The 26,009-nt window shown below is 35.4% G+C and overlaps 3 protein-coding genes across 3 annotated transcripts; all 3 read left to right on the top strand.

Annotated features, from left to right (window-relative positions):
* Window positions 1-13,167, top strand: CBG00251 (the record flags this gene model as incomplete). The annotated part of the gene is made up of 5 exons (XM_002645280.1): window positions 1-127; window positions 172-261; window positions 575-687; window positions 12,591-12,707; window positions 12,958-13,167. The coding sequence occupies 5 exons, from the start codon at window positions 1-3 to the stop codon at window positions 13,165-13,167; spliced, it is 657 nt and encodes a 218-aa protein (XP_002645326.1).
* Window positions 13,168-14,228: 1,061 nt separating this feature from the next.
* Window positions 14,229-19,997, top strand: CBG00250 (the record flags this gene model as incomplete). Its single annotated transcript, XM_045240188.1, is given in 13 exon segments — window positions 14,229-14,498; window positions 14,607-14,708; window positions 14,971-15,056; window positions 15,103-15,314; window positions 15,395-15,817; window positions 15,895-16,538; window positions 16,555-16,719; window positions 17,044-17,241; window positions 17,290-17,541; window positions 17,590-17,850; window positions 18,189-18,305; window positions 19,007-19,132; window positions 19,833-19,997. The coding sequence occupies 13 exon segments, from the start codon at window positions 14,229-14,231 to the stop codon at window positions 19,995-19,997; spliced, it is 3,021 nt and encodes a 1,006-aa protein (XP_045091510.1).
* A 1,597-nt stretch (window positions 19,998-21,594) lies between these two features.
* Window positions 21,595-21,699, top strand: CBG27915 (the record flags this gene model as incomplete). The annotated part of the gene is made up of 1 exon (XM_045240187.1): window positions 21,595-21,699. One exon carries the CDS (start codon window positions 21,595-21,597, stop codon window positions 21,697-21,699), a length of 105 nt encoding a protein of 34 aa, XP_045097913.1.
* Between the last annotated feature and the right edge of the window lie 4,310 nt (window positions 21,700-26,009).

The following is a 26,009-nucleotide window of genomic DNA, read 5'->3' as shown; positions in this document are numbered from 1 at the left end:
ATGAGCGAAGAGGATTTGAAGTTGGCTGCTCACCTTATTCATATGGGTGAATCCATCAACAAAGGAGACTATGAAATTTCGAGCGAAGAACACATTTCCAATTTCGAAGAAGAATTGCAGGATAAGAGTGAGTTTGAATTCCGAAAGCATTTAAGAACGAACATTTTCTAGCTTGGACCCCAAACACTGCTTTCATGAAATGCATCTACTGTGATAATCACTTATGTTTCGAAGATTTCATTATCCAGCATCATAATTGTTGTTAGTTTTGTAATCATTTCCTTTTTTCTCGCAAAAATCTATTTTCTGGTACATATTAGTTTTTCATAAAGTTTGAAAGTATTAAATTTGAAGAATTTTCAGACGTATAAGTTTTAACAAAACAAAAAAAACAAAAAAAAGTTTTGGCCGAGAGAGGGATTGAACCCAACCCTTGTCAGACAATGTTCCTCCCTCCTCGCCGTTACACCACACCTCGCTGTTCTTAACGCTTCCCCGATGCGTATAAGAAAGGGGGAGAAGTCGCGTGTTGAATGATTTGAAATGGGGTGAAATTTCCGACGCAAATTTTCAGCTTCTAGGTACCGAGGGGCACGAAAAAAGTTGTCTCGTTATTTACCATGTCCGAAAGTATATATGCACCAATTTTCTAGAAATTCTCAAACACTGTCTGAAAACACCTCCCTTGTGAGTACTTTTTTAGAAAATATTGGTTTGAATGGAAATATTAAAATTCGGTTTGATTTTTGAATTACTTGAGCTACAGCTACGTTCAAAAGTTAATCAAATTTACCTACTTTCACTTGAAAATAGTCAGCCTAGAATGTTGAAAAATTATAGTTAGATTTTCGTGAGTCTGACTGAAAATTCACTTGCAAACTGAACGAAAATAGACCTTCAAATTTGTAGTAGAAGCTTTTTGTACAAATTCAGTAAAAGGAGATAAGCCGGTCCAAAACAACCAAATGCCAAAACTTCCAGAAATATCACTTTATTCAAAATTGGAACATTTTCGAACGTTTATCTTATTTGTATGAATTTTCGCAAAAAATTGTCAACTACAAATCTGAAAATCTATTTCTATTCAGTTTACTTGAGAATTTTCAGACAATCCAGATTTATAAAGTTAAGTGAAGTCCCACAAAATCGGTTAACTCAAAAACGGGCCCCTATCCTTACATGATTATTGTCCTCTAAAAAATCCGTCTTCTAAATTCAGCCTACCCCAGTAACTGGCAAACGGACACTCCACACCCATTTGTTTTTTTTTCTCACAAAACGTCTCATTCCCCAAAACCATTATTCGTTCTTCTCCTTTTTTTTCTTCCTCCCTCGCTCTATTTAACCGCCGGGTCGCCGCCGCCACGGCGAGTAATCATGCCGTTCTTCTTACTCAATGCAATTACCATCTTCCATCATATTCTCTTCAGGCCATGCAATTTTTTATGCGCGCCGCGCTGCGCCCCGATTCTTCCTATCTCTCGATTTTCTGCCCATCGTTACGCGTTCGGTGAAGGTTGAAGAGAGTGAAAACCGGCAATCATGGTGGTCATTCTCTTTAACTATGTAATCGTATTTTTATTTTCTCGCCACAGTTATACGGAACCATCACTTTCGGTCAATCTGCGGGGTATTCAATTACAGCAAAAACCGTTGCCGATTTGTTAATTTGATTCTCTTCATCTCCATACATCTTCATTAGATAGTGAATGTTGCAAAATAAACGCCATCGTATTTTTCGTACATAACAACATTGTAATTCTTCCTTGTAACAATACGTTTTATCCGAGTCACCTAAAATTTTATTCGATTTGCCTAAACATCCAATGGTTTAACCTGAAGTTTCGTTTTAACATCTCTCTCGGATTGCTTTTATTGCACCGAATCGGTAACACATCTGGAATTGTTGGTGTGGTCGTTCGACACAAAACGAAAGAGGTGGTTTTTGAAGCGATTATGCAAAACCTTGCCCCACTAAATTAGGCGGGTTTTCGGTGTTTAAAATTTGAATTCGAACATACAAAAAGTATCCACTTAAAAGGTGTTCTTCTCGGTAACGTATTATCGCATACTGTATCATTTCAAACCGATGAACTAAGGTAACAAAGTTTGCTTGCATTTTTTACGTAAGTAAGTCTTGTGATCTACAGTGCCATAAGTTAGAGAAAAACCTGAAACCGGTCATTTTCAATTTGAAAAAGATATAATCTTTTTTAGAGTTACAGAAACTTGAACTGTTCGTGACATGTCGCAAAATTGTTATCCGATAAGATCTAATTGGAAAAAGTTTATTTCAAGTTAACTAAAAAAGTTTGGATTACAATCAAATGGTTACAGTAGGCGACATAATGAGTTCATAGACATTCAAAAAACTCATATTATAAAAGTCCATACCATTCAATCACTCATGTACTTTTGCGTTGTTAATATAATTCCTATTCATCGCCACACACGAATAAAAAAATTCATAGTCCATATTATTTTTCAATTCACTTTTTGGACAATAGAATATCGCCGATGTAGTTTCTCCTCTCCAAGTTTTGCAGATTCCGCCGATAAACTTTCTGCTTTCGGGAAGAAAGAAAAGAAAGTTTTACGAGCAATAAATCTCTGGTTGGCTCTATCCATTTGTCTTATGAGTTCTCCTCACAGCAGCCACCGCCATCACTAGAAATCAACACACTCTTTGTACCTGGTTCCATTCTTGACGTATTTTCCAGAATTCTGAAAGCTGCAATTAGGTTTTGCTGGGAAAATATAAGATGAATGACGTGTATCTATAAGCATTTTTTGATGCCTTGTTCTCAAATAAGACAAAATTTGAGAAACTCATCATTCATTATATCAGTTCAAAACCCTTATTTTTCAAATGTCCCCAATTTTTCAAAATTTTATTCAATTTCCAAAACTCACTGTCTTGGTTTAAAACTTTTCATCAAAAATATAGACGATACGTCAATAACTTGACTCTCGTGGGATTGCGTATATGCAAAAACCTAAAATCTCAAATATCATGTGCGCTAATTACTGGGAAATTTTTGTTTTCGGAGTCGCTTTCTGAGGATTTGATATGTATGTGTATAGCAGAAAATATATGAAAAATATGAAATGAAAATATGAAATGAAAAGCAGAATATGAAAAAGAAAAGAGTGCGGAGCAATATTTTTTTGTACTTGAGTGCTCTGGATGGTTTTTTTTAAATCATAATTTGTGCTAGTTTTACACATCTACAAATTGAGAGCTAGCAGGAAACAGGTAGAAAAAGGGATAACGTCAACCGGACCTTGACTTTCATGAGGTTCAGATTTTTAATTTCAAAAACTGTGAAAGTTATTTTCCATCCCGTGGTTGGTCGGAAGGACCCATTTGAAATTTTTCGGAATGATGAAAATTCCGATTTTCGAAATTCCGGTATTTCGGAATCTTAGAATAGTCCAATTTTAAAATATCTGAATTCTCGGAATCCCACTTTCCCACGAAAAAAGCGAGTGAAAATGGCCGATCAGAATTCGATTTTAAAAAACGCTCTAGAAATATAACGACCGGATTTTGATTCTTAGTATTTTTTGGAATTATTCCGGTTGGAAATTTTATTCCAGAAATTCTCGAAAGTTTTGAAATTTCAAGTTCCGTTCCGAGCATCACTGGTTTTTTTGTGAATAATTCAAAAATTTGAAAAAATACAATTTCCTGTTCCACCTCAGCCTGACAACCAAAAAATCCTATAGGTTTACGAGGAAAAGTATGATGGTTCACATACTGCAACTTTTCTAAAATCTTTGTTTTCTGTCGGATCTCATTTACTACAAAACGATTTTACTCTTATTCTTGAGCTTCTGGGTTAAGATGTAGTTCGGCCTCTATAGATCACGCCCGGTTACTTTTTTCAGACCCTATCATTTGAACCACTGACTTTTGCATCTTCCTCCCCGTTACTTAGCCTCGGAAAATCCAAACTTTGAAAAATCTCATTTTCAGGAGAAAAATGTCCTCAAACCAATAAGCTCCGCCTTCTTTTCCCCTCCCCACCTTCCCGCTCAATTTCGTTCGCTCCTAGACCACGCCTTCTGCCTTTCTCCCATTTTGCCATTCTTCTTTGGCAGTTGAGCCGTCTCTCGGCGCATTTCTCTTATTTCTATCCTCTTCTCCTGAAAAACGAGCTCATTCAAAAAAGAAAGAACGGATATTCTGGATAGCTTCGTGGATCACCTTCTGGAGTCCTAATAGGTATGTTGAGGGGAGGGTTGATAACTGATAGGAGCAGCAGTTGATACTGAACAGGTGTCTCCACTGTTTCATAATGATTTTTTTAGGTAAATTGATTTGACCTGTCAAAACTGTCATGTGTTTTGACTGATAAGGACATGTTAGCTCTGAATCTTACGTTAATTTTTTATATCTCCACGTGCTTCAATAAGATTCCATTTCATTCTATGATATTTAACTCCAAAAGAAAGTTCAATTAATCCTCTCAAACCGATCCCGCCTGTCTTTGTATAATTTTATTAGACAGCTACAAGACTTTTTACGTGGAGGTACCGACTCCCATTCGTCTCTCATTGCCCGTCTTATCTATTTGTTTCGCCCCCATCGTAAACCATTCTGACAGTCCTAATTTTTATGGAGCGATCGGAGGCGTTTCTTTCGGCTTTGATGACAGTTTTTCAGTATTACTTCTTCCATTCGGTCTCCCTCACGCTTTTCATTTTTACTTTTTTTTTCAATTTTTCAAGTTTTCCACCATTTTCTTCTCTTTCTTCATTTTCAGATTCTTATCTCGTTTTTCAAACCTTGGAGTATTGTGTTCGGAATACGGTGTGTTTGTTTTTTGAACTATAATAGAGAGCGGAGGAAATGTAAACAAAAAAAAGAGAGGAGGAAAGGGGTATCCGAGTGATGGCTAAATCAAAGTCCTTCTGAGGAAATTGGCGTTGGCTGCTTGGCGGAACATCTACCATGATCATAAAACACTTTCCTTTCTCCCTATTTCGTTATTCTCCTGAAAGCTCATTCTGCTTTTTTTCGGAGCGCGGAGAATAAAAACTCCTAGAAATCGAAAGAAAAAAGAAGAAAAAAATCGTTACCAAGCACTGAAATTGAAGTCTGGCATGTCAAGAAGCGACATCGTAAAAATGTTTGATGTTCTGTATAGTGAAATGTCAACTGAAAATAAGGTGCCTCGTAAATCCCTCAAATATTTTACGAGTGTCTGCCCAACTTGTCGACAGGACGACTTTGAGCTTGATTTATTGGACTCGTGGCTCGAAGAAAAGTAGGTTGCGAAATCTATGAGAGGAACTTTTACCAGGAATAAGTGTAAATGAGAAGGTTGGCATTGAAAAAACAGGGATTGAAAATTGGGACAACTTTGATTTTTCTCTCCAATCGACATAAAGCTTGGATATATCAAGACACTTGAAACTTTTTGGATTCAAAGAAAAAACGTGGAATTCAAGAAATACATTTTTTTAAGAATGTATGGAGTTCCTTCAAAATGACATCAGAAGATGTTTTCCAAATTGAATGTTCACAATCACAATTTCTAATTCTGATTTTTCAAAAACTGTTATCTTGGAACGCGACAATTTTTTGGAAAAAATGTCATTGAGATCGGAGCAATCAACTTTATGAGATGCAAGATAATGGTTTGAAAACATAAACAGAGTTTCAAAGTTCCAACATTACGGTACCTAGCACCAAAACGTGATTTTTTTGATTTTACTTTAATTTTGTAGTCATACAAGCTAGCATTTGTATCAAACCATAAATAGTGTTTTATTAGTTTTGAAGATTGTAAGATTTTCGGTGTTTTCCTGATGTTTGACCCCAAAAATTGTGTTGCCTTCTGATTTTTCAAAACTTCAATTTTGGTTTTAAAATAGAGCATATTTACTGGAAGCTACAGTGTTTTCCTTATACTTTTTTAAAGACAAATACGAAAGTTTTGAAAGATAGAAAAACGCGTGTTTTGGGTATCTCAAAAACTAACAAGGGAAGTACCCGAAGTGTCCCCTCGCTTTTTCTTACATATTGGTGGCAATGAATGTCCCTTCCCCTGGACTAGCACAAAACGGATAATATAAGCGGCCAATGCGCCGTTATAGCAGAATGGCAAAACTTTTTGTAATTTTTCAGAAAAAGTGGGTCAAGTCTATTCGAAAAGTCATAACTTTGTACAGACAGAAGATGAAGTTTCAAACTAAACTGCATCTTATAGAACTAGGTTGAGGCTACAAAAAACTCAATTGCACCTTTATTCTATCTTTGTAAAGGAGTTTACTAGGATGGGAAATGTCTGAATGGTCCAACTGTGTGAAATAAAAAAATGTCGATTTTCGAAAAAACACCTTTGGGGGACTATGCATATCCGATTCCTTTCTTGTCATAATGCACAACTATTATTTCAAATATATAGCTCACAGTTCATTTACGAGAGATTTTTGAAAAAATAATTTTTCAAAAATCAATTCCATGTACCCCTTACATGGTATTTTTTGAACTCATTTTTCCACATACAACATAAAAGCTCTGAGAATGAATTATTCAGCTGGTTGAAATTCTTATTGACAGAAAATGATCAAATCGTAAAGTCAAAAATTTCGAAAAAAAAATTTCACATGGATAAAAATACATAAAATTGTACATGGAATTGATTTTTGAAAATTATTTTTTCAAAAATCTCTCGTAAATGAACGGTGAGCTATATATTTGAGATAGTAGTTGTGCATTATGACATGAAAGGAATCGGATGTACATAGTCTCCCAAAGTTGTTTTTTCAAAAATCGACATTTTTTGATTTCACACAGTCCATTCGGGCATTTCCCGTCCTAGTAAACTTCTTTGCAGAGGTAGAATAAAGGTGCAATCGAGTTTTTTGTAGCCTCAACCTAGTTCTATAAGATGCAGTTTAGTTTGAAACTTCATCTTCTGTCTGTACAAAGTTATGACTTTTCGAATAGACTTGACTCACTTTTTCTGAAAAATCATAAAAATTTTTGCCATTCTGCTATAACTGCGCATGGGCCGCTTATATTATCCGTTTTGCGCTAGTTTAGGGAAGGGACATAATTTACCACCAATATCTAAGAAAAAGCGAGGGGACACTTCGGGTACTTCCCTTGTAAGACCTATTTTTTTTCAAAAACTAAAACCTAACAAACGAAAATTTTGAAGTTTTGAGAATTAATCAAATTGATATTGAGGGCCTGTAATCAATGCCATGAAATGTATGCTAAAAATTCAGAATTTTAGCTTGTCTGAGTACAATGTTGCTGCAAGACAAACCAAAGGAGTTTTTGGGTCAGCTACCGTAATCTTAGAACTTTGAAGTTTGGTTTTCCAAAATCATAACCTGAAACTTGACAGCTTAATCAATTGTCTAGTTTTTAGATTTCTACGATTTCCTTCTGAGAAAATTCTTGCGGACCTATAAATGAGATCAAGAAAAATCAGAATTTCAGAATAAGACATTGCAAACTTAATATGTACACGTTTATTTCGGAGAACGTCTTTTATGTCGAAGGAACTTTGATTCATTATCAAAGGAATATTGCGTACTTTTCGAACTCCGGGGCCTACAAAGTTGCAAACGTGTTGAGGTATTCAGATTTTAGATTGATCAGATATGAGAAATCAAAGTTGTCTCATTTTTCGACCTATATGTTTTCCAATCTGACTTTCTTTTGATTACATTAGTTCCTGGTGGAAATTGTTCATCTGAACTTCTAAATACCTTTTTCTAACTATCTATGAATTTTTGTCCGAAACTTTATTCAAGCATGATGAAAAACAAACATATTTAGATAAGTTTTAAAATTTCGAAAAATTAAAATAAAAATACGTTAGATATTGGGCAATTTGGAAATTTTGAAAATGATTGCAAGAATATCGATTTTATCGAAATTTCAACAAAAAACTAATTAGTCTCGCGCTGCCGAACTTCTGGTACTTTTTTAAATATGCTAATAATTCAGAGTGTTTTACAAATCCGAAATATCCGCTATGTTCTTTTCCAATTAGCATTTTTGAAAAAGCAACTTCTTATGATAGTGGAAAATAGAAATAGTCGCTTGATCGGGTATTCTTATCACTATCAGCAAACACGATCGTAAATTACTGTAATTGCCTTGAGGTGGAGTTTTAATTGCCTCCTAACAGTCATGATATTTTTGAAAAAAAGGTTTCTCCCGTGATTATGTTACGCCCACCGTACTGTTTTATTGGTTACGGTAGTAAATAGGAATTTAAAGACAGTACTTAATTCCTAAAAACAGTACGTAGTTCCTTTCATTTTTTTTCTAACATGATATTCTGTTTTCGATTTTTGGAAAAGTTCAATACTTTTGAATCAAATCAGAAGCACTCAACTTCATATCAGGATATCCTGAATTAGCTTTTTTTTGTATATTCATTTTTATCTTAAATCTTTTTCATACACTTCCTTCGTCAATGAACTTTGATTCCTTCTATTTATTGTGCACAATTTTGAACTTTTTCTTATTTTTTCCTGTTTTCTAGTATGATTCATTCATAATATTCTTTTTAGTAGTTTTGCAAGTCCAATGTACTCTTTGTTTGTATTCGTAGATTTGTAGATATTTCCTAATGATTTTTTGTATATTTTGAAAAACAAAAAATACAAAAAAACCATTTTTTTGTACAGATGTAGTACTTATTCAGTCAGTTTGAGAACACTAACTGTCACTTGTTGTGTTCTCCTCAGTCTTCTTCTCACTGTTTTCCTTATTTGAATTCGGACTTGGTGACAGGATAAAATTAAAGTAAAATGGGGAGCGAACAAGGATTGACTGACCGTAGAAAAAAACTTGATTTGCCAAAGGAGAAACCTACGGTAGTTTTTTTTTTTTTGAAAAAAAAAACAATTGTGAAATTGTGGTTTGTGGGAAAAGTTGATTTTTCCAAAGATCAGGAAAGTGTATATGTTGTAAACTGTGGTCAAATTTTTATGTTTTGATCGAATGAGGGAAAAAGAAAAGTACTAGTCATCAATGCTAGCTTGTCAGCTTTTGCACTGCCAATTTTTCTTGTGGACATGTCCTGATTTATTGCACTTTTGGTTAAAAACATTCACGCTGTAATCATTTGTGCCGCCAGAAGCCCCATCAACTCTCCAGCTGTCACTCACGGGAGGCCTCAGTTTCCTTCTTTTTATTTTTCTTGTTCTTTTGCTATGGTCAGCCCAAGAGTCGAGAAAAAGATGTACGGGTGGTGAAGAAAAAGATGGGGTTCTTTGCAGAGCATTAGCGTCTGGGATAGATATCAACAAAATGTTTACTAATATGTGTATACTAGCTGCCACAAAATAGACACTGTGGCTCACGTCTAGAGAGCAAGAAAGGAGGATGCAGAATAATGGAGGACTTTTCGATGTGTCCACTTTCTTTGTCTTACTTTTTTTTTCGAAAAATACATTTAAGATCAACTAGAAATTTTTCCAGATATAGTTTGCTGAGTTCAATAGCTGTCCCGAATTCCTGGTGGAGCTAATCCCAGAGATATTCGGAACAAAATTAGGAATTTCGAAAATTTCTATCTAAATGTTTCCGAAGCTTTTATTTTTTTCCGGAATTCGAAAATATTGAATCACCACCGTATCTCAAAAGCGCACGGAAGAAATCTTTTTTGCGGCCCTGCGCAATCACTTTTGATCATACTTGTAACGGGCCGGGCCGGGCTTTTTTCCAAATTTTGGACGCCCGGCCCGGGGGGCCCGTCATTTCACGAGTTTCGAAAATTACAAAAAACGCATAAGGGGGGACCCTTATGTGAATTTTTTCGATCAAAATTTTTTTTCGAGTTTTTTTCGATCTTATTTGATCAAACAGACAAACAATCCAAAAAAACGAAAAAAATTGAAAAAGTTATATTAAGAGCTCAAAATTTGGCTCAAAAATACAAAATGTTTGATACCGGGCCGGGTCCGGGCCGGCCCGGAATTTTACAAGTATGCTTTAAATTTTTTTTTTTGCGTTTTCGAATCTTTCAGTCAATTTTCACTAATTTTCGTCGTTTTTGTGATGGGAAAATGGAACTTCTATTGGAAAATTTGATTAAAAATTAAAAAGATTTCAGAATTCCGAAATTCCAAATTTCCGAACTTTTAAAAACCGAAAAATTTTTTTTAGAATCCGAATTTTCCAAAGTTTCAATTTTGAAATCTTCCGAAGTGCTGAAGTTCTGAAACTTTGAAAATCGAAATATTCCAAAAATTTAAAAATCGGAAAACCACAAATTTCCATATCCGAAAATTTGAAAATCAGAATACTTCAAATTTTCAAAAAAGTGAATATTTCGAAACTGCAAAATTCTGAAATTTTTTAAATCGAAACATTCAGAAATTCTGAATTTTTCGAAATCGAAAAATCCCAGAATGTCGAGATTTTAAAATTTCGAGAAGCAGAACATTCCGGATGCCGATCTTTTTAAAATCAAAAAATTCCAAAACTGTGTACATTTCAAAATCGGAATAATCCAAAATACGAAAATTCTGAATTTTTCAATATCAGAAAATTCCAAAATGCCGTAATTCCAAAATTTTCAAGACCGGAAGATTCCCAAACCCCGTAACTTTGAAATTTAGAAACTCGGAATGTTCCGGAATTGCAAAATTCCGAAATTCCGAAACTTTGAAAATCGGAATTTTCGACAATCCGAAAAGGTAATTCTGAACTAAACAAAGTCTTGGGAAAACGTTGAAAGATATAAATCGGGTTGGCAGTTATTTCAAACAACTGTTCTTAATTAATCGATCGTTCAAGAACCACATGGGATCTTGACACTTTTTTTTCTGTACTATTGGCAGATATAAATGCACTTTTTCAAATTTCTCACCTCAATCCACTTTGTTTTCTTATTTTGTGTTTCTCCAGTGAATTCAATTTTCCATTTTCTCTCCTTCATCACCATCTCAATTTTCAAAATTTTTCACACACCAGTTTCTATATTTCCCTTCAGTCTTCTTCCACTTCTCCTCACAACAACAAAGGTATAAATCTCTTGGTTGATGTCCTCTTTTCTCTCCTTTTTCATTATTCCTCTTCTTCTTTATTCTTTCTTTTTTCATTTTTTTTTCTAGTCCAATCTACTAATTTCGTTTCACAAATTGAAGAGGAACAGGCCAATCTTTACGGGCAACATGTTCCGGAAAAAAAGAGATGAAACGTCGCTTAGGTTAATTAAACCAGTTCCTAATTTTTTTTCTTCAAGAAAAAGAAAAAGAGTGACTGGCAGTTCTCTGTGGGAAAAAGTAGGCACTCAGTTGATGATTGGTGTTCTTTTTTTTTATTCTCCTTTTTCTTCCGCTTCATTTTTGATCTCCGATTTTTTCCTGGTGTAATAGAGGGACCAACTCGTGGAGTTCGATTAATCATAAAGCCGAGTGACAAACTCTGGGAAAACGTTGTGGCTTTCGTATTACCGTAGTCCTGTGTTTAACTAGAGCACGTAGAGATAATACTTATCTTAGAAAGATTTGTGGTAATGAAAAGAAAAAATAAATAAAACACGAAAATTTCTTAATATTTTCAGAAAAGTTATAGATAGACGAGGGTGGACGACAACATTCAGGGGTTCAACTATTTTGAGAGCAGCTATTTGAAGCATAATGAAATATTTGAATCGGATTTCGAAAACAGGCACAAAAAATAGATTAAAATCACAAAAATGATAAAAGAATCACTGTAAAATTACGCTTCATATATTTTTATTTGCAAAATAAAGTAATCCATCAGTAATTCGAACTATTTCTCACTACTCACGTATTACGGTTACTTCACAAATACATAAAGTTCCGGTTAATTAGATTAATAAAAATCTGATGGAAAATTTTACATTTACAGAACTTTTTTGACATTTCTTAGCTTTTCAGCTATTTGACGACTTGTGAAGGATTAAGATTACGTTTTCAGTACAAAAACAGGAAAAAAAGAAGATGTCCTTCAGAAATCGGCAAATAACTGAAAAACTGAAAATTTTCAAAAAATTCTGTGAATGCAGAGTTTTCAATCTAGGCCTGCTTGTATTACCTCCAAAACCTTCAAAGTTATGGGACTTGACAGCCAAGCTCTGAAAATGGTCAACATCAACTGAAAAAACATGTTTTTGCATGTCTTACTGACTGTTACTGTGAGTAATGATTTCAAAAAGTAAAGCTTTCGATTTCTGATCAATAATTTTTCTCAACGGTTATGAACTTTCATTCAATAAATGTATATTTTCTAAAATATTCCATTCCCTTGTAAAACTTCCCAAATTTGACAAAGAAAAAATTACATTTTTTTTTGTTTTCTACTCATGGTCGATTGTTTATAATCAAGATGATTCTCACACCTTCTTATTGAAGGTTACAGAAAATTTGTTGTTAATCTTGATTCTCTCCAATTCTCGCATTAATAATCTTTTGATTTCCATTTTTTTTTCTTTGTCTTGGTGAGTTAATTCTTTAATTATTCAACATTCAACGGTATGTTCCACTCAGAAAAATGATTGGAAAAAAGTCTAATTGAAAATTCCTTATAAAAGGGCTTCTGCAAAATTTTCTAATCCATCAAAAAATATTTTTTTATTCAGCAGAAAAAACCCAAAAGATGCATTACGTATGCAAGTCGTCAAATGTTGCAAGAAAGCAAGAAGACCACTTTAGAGATAAGCGCAAACTCTCGATTTCTAGTTTATGGGGTGGGACGGGTAAGATAAGAAAAATGAAAGAAATACAAAGAAAAAAGGGCAAGCGTTTTGGTGGAATTTATGCAAAATTTTGACAATTCTTGGTGAGAAGTTAGTTTCAGTTTTCAAATATTTTTTGAAAAATAATTGACATCTTTTGTTAGTACTAATCTTGAAATGTTGAAAAAGGACACATTTATAATTGGAAACGTTGTATTGGCGGGAATTGAACCTTTCATACAGATTTTGCAAAAACCAGCTACTCATTTAGAAAAGAAAGTATCCCAACGAGACCTTGAAACTTCCCTCCGAACTAGACTCTACTTTTCCGTTCGTTTTTATCTTTTATTCTGTCCATTCCATTCATTTTTCCGAAAAAAAAGTTGAGAACGATGAACATCTGCCGCCAGTTTCCCGCTCATTTCCACCAGCAGTTTTCTTAGAGAAGAGCACCCACCCAGACCAATTGCTATTTCTTTAAGTACTATTACCATCTGCTTTCTGTTTCCATTCTATTCAACTTTATCTTCTTCCTCTCTCTCTTTCTCTATCTCTATCTCTCCGTCATCTTTTTATTTTGAACACTCATTTCTCATTCTGTCAAGGCTAGCCGGAACAATTATCCTGGGGTTCGGTTCGTGAATTCGTGTCAAAAGGTCAGTCCGTAATAGGCATAGTGGATCCTTCATTAGGTGTTCAACTGTACAGTCACTAGGATTTGTATTCAATTTTGTCTGACCGGTCAGAAAAACTAGATTTTTTCTTTCCTTCTCCGGTCCATTTGCTCAAACTCCTCACAACGCAATTGTAACATTCTTTGTATCAAATTTCAGTAATAACAAGATGCTTTTCACTTTGTTGTGTAAATTTCATGTTTCTGGACTATCTAAGCTAGAACTTCATATATTTTTTAAATTTTGCTTTCGTACATTTTCCATATTATTGTTAGGTTCTTGTTTATCCTCAATACAAAAAAAAACTGGTCCTCTCATATCTCTTTCCTACCTACAGTAACGGTTGATGAAATATACAAAAAACTATTTTTCATTCGATTTTCGGCAATTTTCAAGAGTCTGAAGCTTGGCTGTAAAGTTTCGAATCACTTTGGAGAATGTAAAACAGATCAAGAATAAAAACTCGCATTCACAAAATTTTTTCAAAATTCCTAGTTTTTCACCTTTTTGCTGGTTTCGAAGCAAACACCTATTTGTTCACGTTTTCAGAAAAAAAACGGGGAACAAAAGGGTGTTTTCAGAAATCAGCAAATAGCTGAAAAAACTAGGAATGTTCCCGAATATTTTTGAATGCAAATTTTTCAATTCAGGCTTGCTTTACACCCTCCAAGGTTTTCAAAGTGATCGGGAACTTAACTACTGAGCACTAAAGTTCTGAAAATGATCAAATGCTTGAAAATCAGCTTATGTACATCTTATTGACTGGTACTGTACTTGAGAAAACTTTTACTCCTTTCTCATTCCCACAAATTTTGTCTCAAAAAATTTATTTCAGCTTGCGGTCCTCCTTATCCGGGCCATCGGCACAATGATGGACCGCTGGCTTGGGAATATTAGAAGGGTGATTACGGCGAAGAGAGACAATCAGCAGGTACCAGTGCAGCAGACACAGGGCCAGCAGGAAAGTAGTGAACAAGGATCTAGCAACCAACAGGAACCAGGACAGCATGACACTGCAATGCAGAACTTTTCTGATTTGGAGGCAGATAAGGAGAAGTCAAAGAAAAATATCGGACCTGAGGCTCATAAACTGAATGATATGATTGTTATTGTGGCTGCATTTTTGGAAACCGGCAAGGTTGGTCGTTTTTAATTTGTTTCTGAGGAGTTTGAATTATCCTTGCAAATATTTAAACTAAAAAAATCATACGAGCCAATTTTCAAGATCTCAATTTCAAACTTTCAGTTCCTACTTGCCATCCGATATTGCTCTACAATCGTCGAGACTGCATTTGACAATAATGATCCACAAAATCCATATCGTCTACTGTTTCTCTCATTTCTCAACGTAAGTCAATTAAGCAACCCTAGCTGCCACCGTCAAATTGTGATCTATTACTGACCATCGACCACAGCTGTTCTTTTCTCGCGTCCAATTGCTGTGTTTTTTTTTCTTCAAGTGGTATCGGTGTGATAGGTTTACACACTCTCATTCTGTCTGAAGATTGTCTAGGTGTCCAAGTGATAGTGAAATGTTTTTTTAGAAGAAGAAGGGTGGTCAACCATTGAAACGAGAGATCATATGATCAAACTGAGTTCAAAATTTTCAGTTAGCGCAATTGGAATCCAAATTCTATGACTTCAATATTTTTCAACAAAAATCCGAATCTCTCAAAGTCGCCTACTCTCGATGCCAGTAAGTCACACCTCCCATTAAGATGAGAATAAAATATATCATCTAGACAATCCTTCATGAGAATATTGAAAATGGAATCAACACACTTCAAGTCTGCTGAATTGTTAAATGCTGCTGACGAATTCGCTCGTTTTACTTGCTTTCGACAGTGCCATGTGAACATTCTCAAGTATTTGGCAAATCTAGATGAAAATGAAACAATGGATTGGTTCGATGTGCTCAAATCGTTGGATTCTAATATCTTGGCAATGATAAATGGTGAGTGAAATTCTTCAACATAGGACTCAAAATATTAAATAATTTCAAAAATAGTTTTTTCATTGAGTATTATTTTTCAGATAGTGACATTTCTCTACGACTATGCAAAACGGATAAGGAAAAGAAAGAATTTGAAATGAGCTTGCACAAAATCCAAAAAGACGAACTTGCATCAAACGACCAATTTTGCTTCTCGTGGTTGAAGAATCTTCGTTACGAAGAAATCTACCATCGAACAAACCTCACTTATCACATTTATGAGATAGAGCCAGCATATCGGAAATTTTGGAAAAAGCTTAAAACGGATCAAACTGACTTTCTCATAAATGTCGTGAACCGGAAAGAATATGAAGTGCCATATTGGAAGTTATGCCAAAAGCAACCAGTCGAACCACGTCGATTTGGTCCTAAGAATACTGAACTTGAAGATAGAGAAGAGACAGAAGCCAAAAAATGTTCTTCAAGTAACGATTCTGGATTCGCCGACAATGAAATGGTTGTTCGTAGAAAACCTATCAACAAAGCGGGCACGCAAAATATGGGAACATATTCAACTGACACCAAGACCTGAACTACTCAGCAGTTTTTCCTGGAAGTGACCAATCATTCACTACTTTTCATGCAGATGCGTTGAGAAGAAAACTCCAGAGGAAACAAATGCGACTGAAGTATTACAATGATTGTGCTAGCGAAGACTGTCGGAAGAGGGTGCCAGAGCATCTCAGGAGGAAAATACGTATAATGATCAGAAATTCAATGGCCGAAGCTCGGGAGATTTGTATCAAAGAAATGCGACCTTATCCTTTGTTGGAAATCCCCTTCCATGCCAGTGACGACGAAAACAGCGATGATGAAACTGCTCCGAAAGTGTTCACCCGTACAGAAACAGAGATGACAGTCAGGAACAAGAAAATGAAACAATTCGGCTTGCTCGACCCATATGGAATCTCTAAACCAGTGCTCTGGTGGAAAAACGCAAAGGAAGAACTACTGGCAGCAAGAGCAATAGAATCGAGTTGTCTCAAAATGAATGGAGAAAGCAGTGAGCCGTTCGCCAGCGCTGAAAAGTATCGTGGATTTCTGGTGGAGGGAGAACATGTTCGAAACAGAGTGTTGGAATCACAGAGAACCTCCAAATGCAGAGTATTCAACTTCAGAAAAGAGATGAATGTTGATGATGGAATGCTACTGACAATGGTAGGAAGTAATACTATCGATCCTTTCGTATGATAAATTTCAGCCTGCGATGGATCCATTCAAAGATATCGTCGTTCCACGAAAAAGATCTGAAGACCGATTTGGGCTGAAGTCATTGTTTCTTCAAAATTTGAGAAGAAGGTGCGTGGATGAGCTACTCATGTTGATGATGATCATCAAAGGACATCAACAGCTGCAAGAAGGAAACGTGAGTAGAAAACTTAGAAATACATTAAGCTCGAGAAGTGTTTAAAATTATTGCTTAATTGGAAATATCAGAAGCAATATCGTCTTTCTCCCATCTGTATAAAATTTTAACTTTCTTTTTAAAAAACTTTGATTTGTTATTCTTGCTAAGAAATCGGAAGTTGCACAAATCCAAATGCTCTATTGTTCAAAGCAAATAAAAAATTAGGAAGGTGCAAAGAAATTTTATAAAAAATGCTTTAGCCGGACACACTCTGATCCCTCATTTTATACAATATAACAGTTTCCAAAATCTCCTTAAATCACTATTCGTGATTTTTTCCAGTTCTTCCGCTGCCTTGCCTATGTGAAGCTGCTTGAATTCAAAATGACAGTTTACACGGAAGAAATACGTTCAGAGGAAGTACAGAAAACAAACTTTTTCTCATATCTGATGCACATTTACAAGCTTTTCCTCGGCAAGTACACACTCTACGCTAGATATGTTGTTGGGCCAGAATGTATGCCAAGGAAACAACTGCAGGTATAAACTTTTTCCGAAAGCTTCTCAAACAGTTTCTCGAAATTGCAGCTCATGAAAAATGAAAGTGACTACAGTTTAGCGGAGAGGTGCTTCGAGTTTTGCAAAAACACAGATGCCTATTTTTTCTGCATTGTCATTAGAGGAAGATTGTTCTGTTTCGAAGAAGATCAAAGACATGGTTTGCCTCCTTTCGAGCAACTTGAAGAGTACGAGGAGCAACTCGAGTTCTTTTTGAGTTTGGATAGCGCTAATAAGAACATGGGGCAGTATTGGAGATCTCAAGTGAAACCGCTTATTCAAGTAATAATATTTTCCAAATTGTGATCCTTCAATCCAGTTGTTTTTTAGATGTTGGTGCAAATGCACGATAACACCTTATTAGACCATATCGACAAATGGGATGGAAATAAAATCATGGCATTAGTGGATAAGTTCCCAATGATCCTGCCAAACGAAAAAAATTGGTTACGTCGCGTAGCAACTTATGCTACCAATTTGAAAGAAGGAAAAGCATTCGAAGAAGCCGTAAAGGATCCATTTGATTATAATCTTCCAATTTTATTCCAACTGCCATTCTATGCTAACGGGCTAGCAACTAAGTTTATGATTGTAAGTTACTGTTTTCACTGATAGGGGTTTAATGGGTTTTTTGTTGAAACGCCTAAACAACAATCCATGAAAATTTTTCGAAGAACGGAGTGTAGTTTTTAAAAATTTAGAAAAGTTTCTGAAGTTTCAAACATAGAATACCTGAGCTCACCGAACCATAACCTCATTTTTAAAGTATTTAACAGACCATTTGTTTTAATTCTCGTAAATTGTTTAGCCATGTTAGTCATACCGATTTCAACAAAAATGTACAACTTCTTAAATGCAAAGACATGGGGTTTTGCAATGCTGTTTTTTTAGAAATTAGAAATGACCTTTTTATAAATTCTGTTTTTCAGAGAGGCACAACTGAATTCATCGAAGATGCCGTCACTTCGTTTGTTGGAAGAGGTCCAGCCCCTAAAAACGAAGAATCGTCCAACATTGAAACCTGCTACGACAGTGAAATAGATTGTGTACGTGATAAGTTAAAATTGTTCTGACCGGAATTTGTAATTCCGGCAATTTTGAAAATTTAAAAAATTGACCTGATAACTCCAAACTAAAATTTAAAGATTACTGACTGGGATTTCTGACTGAAAACTTTTTTAAACGGAAAAATTGTGGTCATTGTTAGAATTATGTTACCGTGTTTGCTCTAATAAAAGTCCACCCTTTCCGCCAACTTCGAGCTCAATTATATCGTTTGTTTTGAAAGATATCAGAAAAATTTCAACTGATAAATTGTTTCTCTTAATATTATCAATATTTTTTTCAGTTGACATATTTTTGATATCTACTGAAGATATTGAGATAATTGAGCATAAAGTGTACGTGTGCTTCTCTCAGATCAAATACGGCAAATGCAAAAAATGTAATGTTCGCTTTCGGTTTTCTTGTGAATTTCGACAATAATTTTTGAAATAATAAAAAAAACATTTCATTTGTCAGTTTTCATGTTCGCAAATGCCGAAATTCCTTTTTTTTAGTTTTCAAAATTCCTGGAAATTTCAAAAATTTGCTAATCAAAAAATCGAAACTTCCTATATCGGTAGAATTCCGAAAAATTCCATTCCACACAGTTTAAAATATTAGGTTGTTCGGAAAGTCCTTTCCATTTTTAGCGTCAGATTCATTCGATATAAAAAAGGTCAAAACGATGTCAGATAAATTGAAGGTAATGACCATTGTTATCAGTGACTCTCTGCCAATGTCCCACAAAATTGTGGATGCCTTCCTTCCAGAACTCCGGTCACAGCGCATTGAAAATCAGGTCAACCCATTTTTGACATCATGCTTTGAAGTGAATTTTTTTCAATCAAGATGTCGGTAGAAATGGCTGGATAGAGGGTAGTCAGACAATACATGGTTTGGACTATACTGTAGATAAGACAGAGCCGTTTAGCCGTATCCAGTGAGATCGGTCTCCGTTCTCCTTCCCGCATGAGGTTGCGAATTTCGATTTTGAAAATAAACCTTTGTGTTTCTCTCCAATGGAGATCCACATGGAGTGATATATCCCGCACTGTTTGAGACGGGTCCCTTTCAATCCCGATTTTTAATTCGTCCAAATCTGAGCCCGTATGCTTTTTTGGAGGGGGATTTTCGTCCAACGAGAATTTTAATTTTTCAAATTGATGAATCCAGGTTGTGAAGTTTGTTCGAAAGGGTGCATCATCGTTGTTAACCTCCACAAATTGGTGATTGATTTCAGTTGATCTGAGGTCAGATAGAAATACAAATAAAATGGTAGTTCAAAACTGGAAATTATTTGAGGCGAAAACGGTGGGCAAATCTCACTGCACGAAAAGAGGAGAATGATCTCCGTTGGGGTGTAGACACTATTAGACCTCACCAGCATACTGATAAAACGATAACTTCCTCGCTTTTATCCCCTTCAAGAAAACGAAGTTTGAAAAAACATATCAAAAGTGGAAATGACTTTCCGAACAACCTAATAATAGTAAAAGTTGAAAAACAAAAAATGAACTTTCGTTTTTCAGACACTCTTTGGCAAATCAATAGAGAAGGATATTTATATGGTGTCAGTGCACGACGAAAAACCAACTCCATTCCAAACAGACAAAATTCACCGAGGTCTGCGTAAACTGAGCAAGACCTTGAAGTCTCAAAACGGATTTAATTATAGTAAACAGTTTCATGCCTAACTTGTGAATCTTGAGTATGCAACTGTATAATTTCTAGTCATGTCAAGGATTTTTCTCCACATTCCGAAATATTCGTTGTCTCACCCATCTGTACCCTACATACAAACTAGACCGTGTGCAATTTCTCTTCATTCCCCATGCTGGAAAATGGGTATTTTAAAAAATGGAATGCTTTTCCCTGGGGTCATAAATTTTTATTTGGATGTGTTCTCTTTCAAATTTCAAACTGCTTTCAGATAACATGGGAGAAACATTGAAACTGTCGAAGAAAGTTTTTTTGTGGCAGTTGTCGTAGGCAACCTCAGCGCTTCAAGTCTCTTTACACTACTTTTGCTAACTGTATATATTTGCATATTCATTCACCTGAGAAAATTGAGTAGAGAAAAAAAACATAGCGATTGAGAAGAAGAATAAGCGAGAAATTTCCGTTTTAGCAACAAGAAGTGTTGTTTGGAAATACAATATGTTTTTGGATAATTTTTTGATTTTCATTTGTGGGTTTTTGGTGGATTTTCAGTTGGGTCATCTTGGTGTTTTAACCTGGTTTTTGAGTGAATGAAAGTTAGTATTCAGACTTTTTCATCGTTCGGGTGATTTTCGATTGAAAATTTGGGATTCTACCAAAAGTTAAAATCGATGTTTTGTTAGCAACATCATGCCTTTTCAAATGCAAATTTAACATTTTCGTGGCAATCAGATATATGCTAAAACTGTTTATGGAGTTTCAGTTTTTTTTTTGTTTTTTATTTATCTTATGAGCGAAGATTTTTGTCTAATCGTAACAGGGATGTTCGGAACGGAATAGAGAATTGAAAAAGTTTTGAAAATTTCATAAATTTCAATTATTTTTTGATGAAACATCCAATAGAAACTTTCCCAAAGCATTTTTTTTTCGGAATAAATGTTCAAAATTTTGAAAATCGGGAATATTCCAAGGAACTTTGAAAATTCTAAAATCGGAATATTTCGATATTCCGAAGTTTTGAAATTTGGGATGTTTCAAAATTCAGAAACTTTGAAATATTGAAAATAGAAAATTTCCAAAAATCCGAAATTTCCAAAATCGGAATCTTCCAAAATTCCAAAAATTTGAGATTTGAAAATCTGAATATTCCGACCTTTCCTGAATCGTAGTTCAGGCTGATTTATCATTTAAAACAATTTCGATTGGACACTAATACTACCGTGAAATTGTATCACGCCTGCTCTGTCTGCCTTGACTTAATTTATCTGGATACCTGGTAAAATGATTTGTCTACATGGGAATATAACTAAATATCTGTGATCCCTATATTCCTCCTGGAACACTTCTATAACCTCTTTGAAATTGATAGTTTCGCACTTTTTTACCCCTCACGTCACTTTCAAGTGGAACACCAGGAATGCAATCAAACCTCTTCACTTTTCTTTTCCACTACCGGCGGCACCTTTTTTGTCTTTTCGTCACCAGGTCTCGTGAACATGTGCTCTGTCAATCCCGCCCTCTTTTGTACTTTTTTGTGTTTTCCACACTGTTTGTTTGAACTAATTGGTATTCATTCAAAAAAAATCAGGAAAATTCAAGCCAGCTATTCGTTTGTTGATATACTCTGAGATAATGAGTTGCTTATCAAACGTCGACTCTGCGTTTGATACCGCGTCGGATATTTCCTGGGACAGTTTTCCGGATGATCTTCCACCATCGATGGATCTTATCAGGTAATGTTCCAGAAGTTCGGCTTTTTAAACACCCCTAGACAGATTGCGACATCATAGATTCTATCGGATGTTCCGTAAAATCGAGATTGTGCATATCGTGTCAAGTTACCTATTCTCACTGCGGCATCTTTTGTTCACACTTTCAATGAGTTGCTCGATCGTTTTGCCAATACCGCACCACTCATTTGTTTCATCTTTGCTTCTGTTTCGCCCCCATCTTCCTAGTCGTAAACGTGCGGCGTTCTTCTTTTTCTTCATCCGATTCGCATTCTCTCTCTTCGTCAAAAATGCCCTTGTACATACATAAATAAATAAACAATTTGGAAAGAAGGGGGGGATTGAATCCCTGATTTTTAGAAACAAAAAGAAGACGAAGAAGAAGCGGGAACACCAAAGGGTCAATGTCCATTTGTTTCGGTAGGAGGCACGATATTTGATTCAGATAACTCACGGAATTTTGTGACAAAACTAGAGAAAACTATCTCGATTTTTCATTTTTCAATCATTTTTCAAAGTTTGAAAGCATTCTGAGAGACTTCTGAAAACCCACCCCCTGTCGAATGTGTTTTAAGATTACGGTAGCTGTCCAAAAAATAGGAAGAGCAACTTTATGATGTTCGCTGAAAGCGAGCTGTTGTCGTAGCAATTTTTTTCCGAAATTCTGTTGTTTTTCAAATTGCCCTTGACCCCCAAAAACTTCCCACCAGAAAAGAGCCATGAGCATATGTTTCTTCTTTTTCTCAACTCAAGTATTTGCACACTGTACAATCATGTGCAAATCGTCTGCTCTATTCGAAAGGTTGTTCCAACTTGATGACCTTTTTGTCACCAACTTGGATTTTGATTCTTGACTGATTGTATTGTTTTTGAGAGATTCTTCTAGATAATTGCCCAAAAAGTTTTTTTTGCAGTTTACGGTCTTTTTTGAAGCGGATCTTCTTATTCTCAACCCAAACGTGAAAATTGTACACATTGTGAAATGTGTTTTTGAGCCGAAAAAGAGAAAAGTATTTTGTTTACTTTTTTGTCTAAAAGACTAACTATGAAATGTTCGCTTTTCAAAAAGAAAAGAACTAGCTAACAATAGGTCAAAAAATTTGGAAATCAAAAAAAGCCAGATATCATTTTAACTTAGTCTTTTTATTTCCAGTATAAATTTTATGGACAGTGTCAGTCAATGAGATAAACACGTATTTTTCAGTTGATATTCGGCCATTTTTGACCATTTTCCGGAGTCCCGAGCTCGGCTGTCAAGTGCCCGATCACTTCGGAAATTGTGGAGGTTATCGAACAGACCTAGATTGAAAACTTTACATTCACAGAATTTTTTTAAAGTTTTTTCGTTTTCAGCTATTTGCCGATTTGGGGAAAGCTCCTCATTTTGTACTGAAAATGTGAAAAAACGTTTCTTTCAGAAATTGGCAACTAATTGAAAACTAGGAATTTTCAAAAAATTCTGACCAAAACTGTATATTCAAGTTTTATTTTCTTCGTCAATTTTTTTCCCAAATTGCTTGATCTTTTTCAAAAAAGAAAAACGTTATTATTTTTTCTTTTTTGGGATTTTGACCACCTGTTGTTGTTTTGATCGGCCACACCAAAGAATAAATCCGAACTATATGCGGTTTTTTGTAAATTTTAAAGTTCTGAAGTACCCCCCTCCCTGTCTCCACTTCAAATGTTTCTACAGTAACCCGTAAACACCAATGTGTTTTCACCCCACCCCATCTTGACACCATTCTCTCTCACCCAATCCACAACCTTTTAGTCTTCTCATCATCTGTTCCGTGTAAATCAGCTACTCAAAGCGGCATCGTAGATCATTGTCGAGGCTTGGGCGGTGCGTTTGGTTTACGAGGTGCCCGTAAGTCAAACGATGTTGCGATTTTGATTAGTACGCCGTAAATTGTCCCCATCCGACATACACATACACACACATAGATTCGTAGATTAAAACAGTTGGCGTACAACACAATAACATTGAGGCAAAATGGGCCGGGAATATTTTCGTGATGGAATGGGCTTAATGGGATCTGAAATGTGAAGATCCAAGAAGTGCACGACACGGCGGAGCACTTTCCCACTGACCGGAATATAAAGTGTCATATTTCTCACCTATTGCCCCCGCTCAACCTTTTGAACGGTGGTGGTATATCGATATCAGATACAAGAGGCGAGAATATTTCGGAATCCGAAAGTGAGATTTCTTTCGGGTAGTAGAATAAGATATTCGATACGAATTCTCTGATATTGATATAGATATCGGATAGGCAATTATAACTTCTCCACAGAAGATAGAGACCTCCCAATATCAATTTTATTGCTTCTTCATTAATCGGATTATCTGGTTTCAACGTTTCTTTTTGTGTACTGCCATCCATTAATAAGAAGCAAATTTTTATGGGAATCAAAGACAATTTTTATTGGGAAATCTGATTTTTCATTAGCTTCGCAAGATAATTCTAGCTGTATCCAATATCCCCAAAAACCTCGTTCGAAAAAATTCCGCCCACTAAAAATTCAAACCACCCAGTGTTTTATCATTTTTCACGATCACCTAAATCTAGATTTAGCTTTAAGATTTCTCTACCTCTGGAACTTTTAACCCACTTTTTTGTTTTTTTTTCAAAATTGAGTGTTGACTTATTTTGAAATTCTACTCCCTTTTTTTCGCGCCTTTCTTTTCGCTCCTCTTATATTTCATTTGCACTTTTAATTTTTTTCACCCGGAGGTTGCACTTTTAACAAATTTATTCTCATCGCTAAGGTGAACATTTACGGAAGTGCAAACCCATAAACCCTGTCTACAGCCGTTAATGGGGAAAAAAGATACGGTAGTCAAGGAAAAAAGAATGGGATAGGAGAGAAAAGTGTCGCCTTATCATAACAGGAAATTACACAAAATTTTGAGGGGTGCGCTGGCTACAATGAACCGTTGGACCTGTCAGATTCTTGGAAGAAAATAGGGTAATAATTCATCCAACCTTTTGTTTAGTCGTTGAAATCGACAGTTGCCTTTTGATCACAAGTTTGATCAGTTTATCCTGGTTAGTAGGTTGGCATTAGAAAGTGATGACGAGAGAACAGAATTCTGTTGATTTTGGGTGGGTACTGTAGGTTATGTTTTTCTGAAGAAATAAGTGAAAGTGTGAAGAGAGACAGACACTGACGAAGAAGACAAAGATCGAGAGGCGTTCTAGACTTTTGAACTTATTGTAGGGACCAGATTTGTTCAAATCGAGAAGTTGGGAACCCCAGTCTTTCGGATTTCCCGAAAAATTTCGATAACTTTTCTCGACAGGAATTTTCTTAAAAATTTTTCATCATTTTTTCCCGATTTATCCAATTTTTGACTATTGTTTGCCTTTTTGTGGTTCGTGAAGAGGATTCATCATAACCTATGAGAAACTTAAAGAAATATACAAAACTTGACGTAAAAATTTTAAGAAATTCAATTTAAACCCAATTTGCTCAATTTTCTAGAACAAAAATTCCCGTAAAATGTTTTTTTGGAAATTGTTCTGGATCAAAAATTCTTCCATCAGTCCATTTCGGTAATTTTTCAACTTCTCATTCTCCGAAACACAAAACCAGACAAATGAAGTACTTATCCCCTTTGTTCCCATCCTCTTCCCTTCATATCTCAAGGGGGACCAAAAATACTTGCGCTCGCATGTTTCTATGTTTTTGTGTTTGTTTCAAATTGAACCCGCGTCAAGTTAATCAAAACCACGCATATTGCTGAAGATTTACGACAAAAACATATCAAGTTTCGCTTCCAAGTGACATGTATGCCTATGCTTCGCATTCAATCTCTCCCAATCTATGTTGACATTGATAATCATCTGTCTCTAAAAAATTTTCTATTCGCAACTTTTTCTCTTGTTGCTTTTTCATTTTTCAGAGAAAAAGGTTCCAAGAATCATGATTCATGGTTTCTTTATTAAGATTTCATGTAGTTCCATATTTCCGAATAGCGGTGGATAAAGAGAAAACCGAGTGCTCAAACATTTATGAATAATCAAGTAGTCGTTGACACATTTCGATGATGTCTTCTGAGTTTTTTTTTCGAGAGGATATGCAGCCATTTTTTATTTTAGTGCTTTCTCACGTCTTTCAAGTCTGCAAATTCAATCTTTCACTTGACTTCCTATTACAGTCTTAATTTACTTTATAAAATCTGTGATTTCAAGTTCACGTACTCATTGTGCCCTCTGATCAACCTTGTTTATTGTTTCTAGCTTGTGTTCAAACCAATTTTTCATGTATACACCCCCAAGAACGCCTTTTCGGGCTTCTCCTAATTCAGTTCCG

This window comes from Caenorhabditis briggsae, assembly GCF_000004555.2.
Source record: "Caenorhabditis briggsae complete genome, chrX, whole genome shotgun sequence".
Taxonomy (NCBI): Eukaryota; Metazoa; Nematoda; class Chromadorea; order Rhabditida; family Rhabditidae; genus Caenorhabditis; species Caenorhabditis briggsae.
This window is presented reverse-complemented; position numbering and strand designations above follow the sequence as displayed.